The sequence below is a fragment of the Mus caroli genome, chromosome 14 (genome assembly GCF_900094665.2).
Source record: "Mus caroli chromosome 14, CAROLI_EIJ_v1.1, whole genome shotgun sequence".
In the NCBI taxonomy this organism is placed as follows: Eukaryota; Metazoa; Chordata; class Mammalia; order Rodentia; family Muridae; genus Mus; species Mus caroli.
The window spans coordinates 29,265,827-29,275,319 of NC_034583.1; the positions used below are offsets into that span (position 1 = coordinate 29,265,827).

The 9,493-nt window shown below is 45.4% G+C and overlaps 1 protein-coding gene across 5 annotated transcripts in view; it reads right to left on the reverse strand.

Annotated features, from left to right (window-relative positions):
- The window catches only part of Rgr (retinal G protein coupled receptor), a 13,881-nt gene extending 10,589 nt beyond the window's left edge, over positions 1–3,292 (reverse strand). Inside the window, exons 1-3 of one of the 5 annotated variants that reach the window (XM_021182336.1) lie at positions 3,127–3,292; positions 1,144–1,300; positions 646–767 (exon numbers count right to left, since the gene is read on the reverse strand). In XM_021182336.1, coding sequence (XP_021037995.1) covers positions 646–767; positions 1,144–1,300; positions 3,127–3,205 — 358 coding nt within the window. In that variant the 5' untranslated portion in view covers positions 3,206–3,292. Of the gene's footprint in view, positions 1–645; positions 780–1,143; positions 1,301–3,126 lie in introns of all 5 variants that reach the window. The other 4 variants (XM_021182337.1, XM_021182335.1, XM_021182339.1 and 1 more) reach the window with 4 other exon arrangements.
- Positions 3,293–9,493: the final 6,201 nt, after the last annotated feature.

The following is a 9,493-nucleotide window of genomic DNA, read 5'->3' on the forward strand; positions in this document are numbered from 1 at the left end:
TGTGTGTGTGTGTGTGTGTGTGTGTGTGTGTGTGTGTGAGAGAGAGAGAGAGAGAGAGAGAGATCCTGGGGATATTTGGAACAGGTGCTAAGATGAAAGCAGTGAAAGAGGTGTCCCCAAGGCCATGTTGACAAAAAAAGCTAACATATGGTCACTCAGAATAAGAGCAAGGCAGTTTCTCACACGGAGAAAGGCTCACACTGATAAAAATCCACTGCAGAAGACTGGGAAGTCAGTTGAGAAGGGTAACAACAACTATTTGTCCCCCAACTGTACCTGACTACCAGGAAATTTTCTATATCCATGATCTCATTTGATTTTCAAAATGAGTCTCTGAGATTGGTTTTTTAAAAATAATCTTGTAGAGAAAACCAATGTTCAAAATCTTGAGTCACCAAGGCTGCAGAAAAGGCAAACTTGGTCTTTCTAACGAGCTTCTCAAAGCAGGCACTCTTCAGACTCGTCCACCCTCCCTCTTTTTCCAAAATGAACGTCTACATCGTATATGCATGGACCCTCCTCTCACCCACACTCTCTCGCTTGAAAAACATTGAGTGGAATTGAATACTAACCACTCTGCTCTATCTTATCCTCGGATACCCCAGAGTGTCCCTACAGTTGGTGGGGGCAGAGGGGCAGACATACGGGTGCAGTAGTGGTGATAACGTCCCCAGGCAATGGCTGCACTGCCACAGATGCTGGCCAGTGCTGTTGCAAATCCCTGGAAACCATGAACCTGGCAGCCCTCTGAACCATGTGGCCAGCGCCTGTGGGAAACAATGGGCAAATGACCCTTCCCTCCATCCTTCCCACCCCAACACCTGCCCAGGTGAATCTGGAAAGTTCCTGGATATTAGCCTTGCTCATGCAGGGAGGATGCTGTTATCAAAGTCTTCCCACTATGGAACTGGGGTCTTGAAGTTAGGTCAGTGGGGTAAAAAGATCTATGAATGCAGGCCCTTTAGGCTCAGTGACTTTGGAACCACCAGTGCACTAAATAGTCTTTATGAATGATCATATATCTCCATATATATATATAGAGAGGCTCTGGTCTGTTTGCCCATAAACCCAAAGTGAAGATCCAAGAAAAACCCCACAGCCCATGGAAGGAGAAGGGGAATGAGAAGGGGAAAAGACTGGTACCGGAGGAGGCTGGATACAGCTGCAACAAGAGCATTCAGGCTGATCCCAGTGTCTGCCAGGGCCAGGCTCAGTACCAGCAGGTTGCTGGGAGTCCGCAGATCTGGAGTCTTGCAGAAAGAGAAGATGGTCAGGCCATTGAGGCTGATGCCAGAGAGCGCTGAAAGGAAGGGTGAGGACTGGTATCAAGGCTGGTGAGACCCATGTGGGTGTGAGAAGCAGGGTCTAGGGTTGATGGAGTTCCAGTAACCTTCCAGATTCCACATCAGTGACCTCTCAGCACAGCTTTTCAAATGCTGCTCTGGTGGGGTGATCCCCAGGTACTAAAACCTGTGATTCTCTCTGCCCGCTACCTACTGACCATCTCACAGGAAAAATGCAGAAGACTACACAGTCCAGTGAGGCCCATGCTGTGACAGTCAGTCACTGACAAGTGCTGAACAAGCAGGTACCAGGTACCCCAAAGAGCACTTTGCAGGGATCCTTTCATCCAGTCTTCTTCCCATGGCTCAGAGATGCTAGATAGCATGCTCTAAGTGCAGTTAGGAAGTACCAGAGCTAGGGACAGTCTCCAGTCTTTCCAGGATTTTAAAATTCCTTCTTCAAGAGCTGCGGGATGTCAGGGATGGCCTCCTGAAAAGAGAATTCAACTTAGAGCCCAGAGTAACCCAGGACTCCAGGCAATGTGAAACCGCAGGAGAGATTCTAAAGCAGGAGAGCTGACCTCAAATTTCAGCTTGGCCACTCCCTTGCTCTTCCTTGAACTTTCTTAACCTTAGCTTCTTGTTTCAGAACTGAAGAGCAAGAGTTAGGCCTGGTGGCCAAGTTACTCAAGAAGCAGAGGCAGGAGGATTACAAGTCTAAAGTCAGCCTACCTAACCCACCTCAAATCTAAAAGGTAAAAATGACTAATGATATAACCTAGTGGCAGAGAACTTACCTAGCTTGCACAGGGCCCTGGGTTACAGCCTCAGTAACATCTTGCTCTCAGTAGAAAGGAGAGAAATGGTAGAGAGGGAAAGATCTCTCCTTTAAAACTGTGGAGGCCAGTGCATGGAAAAGAAAGTGTAGAGATGTAAATTAAAATTTCACAGCATATGAAAGGGCCAGAAATAAGGGTAAGTTTCAGTGGTTCTCAGGAAATGAGACCCACTCAGAGGTGTCCAGGATCTTCAGGACAGTCCTAGTGGCTGTCACCTCCTCCACATTGTCAGTGCTCACCAAGTGCAAGGATGTAAAGATTACTCTTCTGTGCCTGGTATGAATGAAGACTGTGCCCCATCAGCCTGGCATCAAGAAGGACCATTTCTGTACTCACTGCGCATCTTAGTGAGTCTAGCTTGAGGCAGGTATCTCGTGGGCCCAAGTTGCTGCTGTTGGAGAAGTGCCTTTGGTGATAGGAATAGACCAGGTAGAAGTAGTGGCAGATGTGGGCAGAGGTGGTAGAGGAATAATTAACTTAAATTCCCTGTATGTCTATTTAGACAATGATTTTATACTAAGAATTGTACTTAGCCTCTGCAGATATCCATTTATAATGACGAGGCTCTTAGGGTCAGAGAGATGAAATTACTTGATCAAGTCTCACAGAGAGCAGATGGCTGAGTTGTCTGTCCCTGGAGTCTTCTTCTTCTGAGACCTGGTCTCAGAATATGAGATTCTTAGCAAAATTTCTTGGGATTTGAATAAATTTTTCTCTTGGATTTGGGGATATGAAAACCCTAGACTCGACCAAGTCATCAGTCATCTCCTAAGCAGATAGCTCCTGTCCAAGTCTCTCTCTCTCTCTCTCTCTCTGCCTGGCTTTTCTCTCCTGACTCCTATGCAGCAAACTACATCCTATGGGAAGTGTCATGAGAAGACCTCCTGGATCCAGACACAGAGGAGAGGCAGCCAAGATGATATGATACCCAGTCTTCTGCCCACTCCACAGTTTTGTCCTGGATTGTAGGAACCATTGGGTCTTTGCTTCACCCAATATCTCACCTTCCATCAGTAGGACTGTTCCTACAGCCAGCACCTCGAGTTCCCCAAAACCAGCAGGCAGGGCCCTCGTTGCTGCCATTTCTGGACTCCCTCTGTCAGCTACACAGCTCTTTTCTGGCTCTCTGAAGCTAGGTCTCTCCTTTTAAATGGTCACTCCCTTGCTGGCATATGGAGATTATTATGGTAGACCAATAACACCTTCTTTATTTCTTATCCTTCTAAGTCTTCCTCTTGGCTCACATAGAAAGAATCCATTCAGTAGATGGATAGTGCAGCTTTTGTGAAGCTGGAATGAGCTCTGTCTTGTTCGTTCCAGCCCACTAGGCAGGATTAAGGTCTTGGATCCAAATGGTGTGTGAGTGAAAGCTGAATTGGGTAAGGGTTGCGTAACTAAGGGAGGGAAGTGGAAGAAAGGATTTGAGCTGCAGCTGTCCCCGAGAATTGGATAGCCAGGTCCTTGTATGTGCACAGCTGCTGACAAGCTGCCTGTGCGTGTGCATCTCTCTCTCTCTCTCTCTCTCTCTCTCTGAGTGTGTGTGTGTGTGTGTGTGTGTGTGTGTGTGCATTTGCATGTGTGTGGGTGTGTGTTATGTGTTCATTCACAGGCTCAGAAGTATGTGCAGGCAAGCGTTTGGTGGGCAGGGTGAGGTTTGTAAAGTCACGTGCTGTCATAAAGCAAATGTTGACTAGTACCTGACCCTTGACCTCTGGTACTGAGTCTGCCATGACTGGCTGTCTGCTCTGCACTGCTGCCATTGGATGGTTTTCCTATCAACGGAGTCATTTCTGCTTCATGCCCTTCCCTAGTTAAGTGTTGGTTGAACTCCATCATGGATTTAGGGCTTCACTTCCTGTCTCACAGACAGCCGTTGAGCTATGCAATCATAAAATATCTCTCAGGGTAAAGAATGGCTTGCATTCTTTTTGAAAGTACCTCATGACCCACTAAGAACTTCGGCTTCTACACACAAGGTCTTGGTACAGCTTTTGTACTGGCTCATGCTGAAATTCTCACGAGAAAACAATGAGCCATGGGACAACTAATTTTCAAATGGAGAAACTAAATCCCAGAGGGTTATTAGCAAAGGAGCTCATGTCTATCTACTAAAGTAGTAGACATTAGACTGAACTAGTGGATGATCATCAAAAGGCTCCTAAATATAACCCCATGGATGAGATGCCAGGACATCTCTATTTCCGAGGAGGACATTGGAGAGAAGTTGGTTACAAACCAGTCCAAGACCATGTAGTGAGTGGTAGGTGGAATTGTAACAATGCCTGTCCTTCTAGCATGTAGGTCCTGGCACCTCCTATTGTCCCCCATCTTAGAGTTTCCATTGCTGTGAGTAGACACCATGACCAAGGCAACTCTTATAAAAGAAAACATTTAATTGGGACTGGTTTACAGGTTCAGACATTTGGTCCATTATCATCAAGGTAGAAAAAGGATCTCAAAGCCCACTCCCACAGTGACAAGCTTCTTCCAGCAAGTCCATACCTCCTAATAGTGTCCTTCCAGGGCCAAGTATATTCAAGCCACCACATTCCACCCCCTGGCTCCCTTAGTCTTGTTCGAACAGATGAGTCTATGGAGGCCATACCTAGCCAAAGCATGATGCAAAATAAATTTAGTCCCCACTTCAAAAGTCTCCATAGTCTATGGCATTCTCAATAATGTTAAAAGTCTAAAGGTCAAAGTCTTTTCTGAGATTCATTCGATCACTTATCTGTAATCTCCTATAAAGTCAAAATCTAAAAGCAGATCACATACCTCAAATACCGCATTATATACACCATCATTCTAAATTGTCATTGTGAGGAAATACTGGACCAAACAAGGGCCCACCCCACCCCACACCCCAAAAAATAGATAGGCAAACTCCAAACTCTGCATCTCCATTTCTAATGTCAGAGTGCTCATCAGATCTCCAATTTCATTCATCTTTGTTGACTGTAGCAAACTTCTTTTTCCTGGTCTGGTTCCACTCCCTGTTAGCAGCTTTTCTCAGCAGGTATCCCATAGCTCTGGCATCTCTAAAGTCTGAGGTCTTCAATGAAACTTCAGCATTACAGCTTCTTGTTCCAGTGTCTGGGATCCACACATGATCTTCTGAACTCTTACAAAGAGCTTCAGTCACATCCAGTTTGCTCTATGTAACACTCCAGGATCTGGTTAACTCTACTTCATTGGTGCTTCTGCTCTTGGTGATCATTCCATGGTACTGGCATCTCTAGCATGCTGGGGGCTTTCACTGCAACTTGGCCTCACCAGTAGCCTCTAATAGGCTCCTGTACTGGCTAGTTTTGTGTCAACTTGACACAGCTGGAGTTATCACAGAGAAAGGAGCTTCAGTTGAGGAGATGCCTCCATGAGATCCAACTGTAAGGCATTTTCTCAATTAGTGATCAAGGGGGAAAGGCCCCTTTTGGATGGGACCATCTCTGGGCTGGTAGTCTTGGGTTCTATAAGAGAGCAGGCTGAGCAAGCCAGGGAAAGCAAGCCAGTAAAGAACATCCCTCCATGGCCTCTGTATCAGCTCCTGCTTTCTGATCTGCTTGAGTTCCAGTCCTGACTTCATTTGGTGATGAACAGCAGTATGGAAGTGTAAGCCGAATAAACCCTTTCCTCCCCAACTTGCTTCTTGGTCATGATGTTTGTGCAGGAATAGAAACCCTGACTAAGACAGCTCCCTTTATGGTGCCAAGCCTCAACTTCTTTCTATGACCCCTTAAGTACTGTGCCATCAACTGCAAGCTGTATCTTCACCAATGGCCTTTCACAATTCCAAACCTCAGCTGTTCTCCATGACTCCTTCATGACTTCAAAATCAGTACCACCTGCGTGACTCCTACACATTACCAAGTCCAGCTGCAGCACAAGGTCCAACTTGGTTATCTCTGGAACACAGCTTCTTTGTGCTCTCAGAAAACACTTGTCAGAAGATTTCACCTCAGTAATGCTGGTCTTTTCTTAATCTCCAATAATTTCTTAGCTCCAGCTAACCAGCATCAATTGTCCCAGTAACCCCTGTTATTCTTGACCTAAAAGTCAGAGCTACATGGTCAAAGCTGCTCAGTTACTCTGCTTGCTAGGGATGGAACATAGCCTACTTTTGTATTATATCTTCACCAGCTTCCTGTTTTCCAATTGTTTCACTGCTTAAGCTTGGCTATCCTGGAATTTTCTCTATAGACTGACCTTGGACTCAGAAATCTGCATGCCTCTGTGTCCTGAGTTGTGGAGTTAAGGGCTTGTACCATTATGCTTTGATCTAAGCTTTTCATGACCACTATTCTTTAAGATCCAGATCAAAAGCCTGTGTCTTCCAGACTCAAGATCTGGATCACAGGTGTGCCTTCCATTTCTGTATTGTAGTTCATTCCAGATTAAAGGTACAAATTATTTCTTGTTCAACTGCAAACATAAACAATAATAAGCTTAGCTGGGTGGGCTCTTGCTCTGAGATTACCGTTTCCTTAATATCTTTATCTCACTGAACACAGGATTCAGCTGCATTTCACTTCCTGGTGCCCCTTATTACTCGAACCATACATTTTTTATTTTTTTCTTCTTAAGCTTACTACACTTGATCAAAATGCTTTTCACGGGCAAAGAACAGAAGAGAAAGTCTATGCTCGGCATTTCTGAGACTTCTTTTGTCAATACAATTCATCTGAGTCTCTTCACCTGAGCCTCAGGCAGACTCTTCAGACAAGTGCGAAAGCAGCCACATTCTTCACCAAAATATCACAAAATCAGTCTCTAGGAAACATACTAATACTCCTATCCTCTAAAACCTCTTGAGCCAGGCTCCCACAGTTCAAATCACCCTCAGCACCAACATCTTCCATATTGCTAATAGAACGGCCCATCAAGCCCCACTTAAGGCATTCTGTAGTTTTCCAAATCCAAAGTCCACATTTTTTGAAACAAAACTGCCGTCAGGCCTATCACAGCAATACCCTAGGCCCTGGTATCATCTTCTGTCTTAGTTAGGATTTCCATTGCTGTGAAGAGACACCATGACCAAGGCAACTCTTATTTAAAAAAACAAAACAAAACAAAACAAAAACAAAACAAACAAAAAAAAAAACATTTACTTGGAGCTGGCTTACATGTTCAGAGGTTCAGTCCATTATCATTAAGGTGGGAACATGGCAGAGTCCAGGAAGGCATGGTGTTGGAGGAGCTAAGAGTTCTCCATCTTGTTCTGAAGACAGACAAGAAAAGACTGTCTTCCACATGGTTAGGAGGAGAGTCTCAAACCCCCACAGTGACATACTTCCCCCAACAAGGCCACATCTACTCCAAAAAGCCACACCTCCTAGTAGTACCACTCCCTGGGCCAAGCATACAAACCACCACACCAACCTCTGATTCCCTTTAGAGCAATTCCTTCTATTCTGATAATGTCCAGGTCACAAATCTTCCCTCTTCCTAATACCTACTTAAGTCTGATCTTAGTGATTCCTAGATTCCAAAGCACCGGCTATATCCTCCAGGAGTTTCCCTACTCTTTTCTGATTTCTAACCTGCTGGTTAACACCTACAGCTGTCTGTCCCATACCCATATGATCACCAAAGATATCAGGAACGAAGAGAAGGGACAAGGTTAAAAATAACATATAAGGTCAGCTAAATAAAGTCAGAGTGGAGGCATTCCAAACAAGAGGAAATGGCAGCCTGGGTATAGCAGCAAGTAGGGAAGACTTTGATTTAGACAGGAAAGTAACAGGTACTATCCTAGCACTGAGAAAATGCTATTGGCAGGATATGAAGAGAAGATATGAGAAGCATCTTTCAGAAGCTGATAGTGTCCAGACAGGATTGACATTGAGCTAGGCACTGTATGTGTATGCCCTAGGTCCCTGTCTACAGGTTATTAAGACTGCAACAAAACACCAAGACCAAAGCAACTTGGGGAGGAAAGGGTTCACTTGGCTTATCCTTCAACACTACTATTTATCATCAAAGGAAGTCGTGATGGAAACAAACTGGGCAGAAACCTAGAGTCAGGAACTGATGCAGAGGCCATGGAAGGATGCTGCTTACTGGCTTGACCCATATGGCTTTCTCAGCCTGCTTTCTTATAGATTCAGAACTACCAGCCCAGGGATGGCACATTCCAAAATACGCTGGACCCTTCTCCATCAATCACTAATTTTAAAATGCCATACAGGCTTGTGTACAGCCCAGTTTTATAGAGGTATTTCTCAGTTGGGGTTTCCTCCTCTCAGACTTCAGTTTGCATCCTCTTGACATAAAACTATCCAGCACAGTCCCCAGGCATCTTCCTTGGCTGAGCCTAAGTAGTCTAGGCTTGATCAGACTCCTAAGCATGACAGACTGTGGAACCTACTGGAATTCAGAGGACCAAGTATTCTGAGACAGAAAAATGAAGCCAGCAAGTGGGTGACTTAAGGAAGTCTAGTATTCGGTCCTGCCTGTCATCTTGAGAAGGCTTTTACAGGATGGGGTTGGAGAAGAGAAAACAAATAAAATCTCCAAAACCTCTGCAAGATCCAGCACTAGGACCCTCCCTGGTGTATGACGCTTGAGGAGGGGAGACCATTCCTCTCTTGTAGTGATTCCTTTTGTTTTCAGTGTGGGTGGCAGTACCTCAAAGGTTACCAACTGACATCCTAGGGTTCTGCGACCGGGTGCCCATGAAGCCTTAAGGGAAGGCAGGTGTTTGCCTATGCTCAGGAGCATATATGGGCACCTTTAATGTCTCCTTGTAATATCAGAATCTCCCCAGCTCCTCTGTGAACACGTGCCTGTAAGTACCAGAAATTGACAATTTTCAGAAAGGTTCTGTCCCCACGGCAGTCAGGGATGTGCAAGCCTGGGCTAATTTTCACCAGTATTCCAGGTGGAAAGCTTTATTTCCTTTTGTGACTGACGATCTGAGATCGGAATACAGGTGCCAGGCCCTGAAGCATGGACTCTTTCTAATGCCTCCACAACCTTCAGAAGGCCTCGCTTCATGTTACTCTTCTTTTTTCAGAGACTATCGTAGAAGACAATTTTTAGAGGCCCTTATTTAGAGGCCAGAGTTCTGTTTCTATTTTTTTCCTGAGCCTAGCACCCCAAGCACACAGATTTATTACCCGCGGCCTGGTTGAAATGGAGTTCTTTGCAAGCAGCCAGTCACTAGTCACTTGCCTCTGAACAACTGCCCATCTGCCTTATCTTTCTGTGCCCCAGCTTCTTCAGGCCTGGGGTTGATGCTATAGAGGGATTCTCTCCCTCCCTTCAAGACTGGGTGATTCAGGCATCAGTAAGCTGCTGAGTGCTAGGGCTGGGGCTCCCTCCCTAATCCCCAGCCTGTGTTTATCCCATGGCCTTGGATGGGGGTTGCTGAGT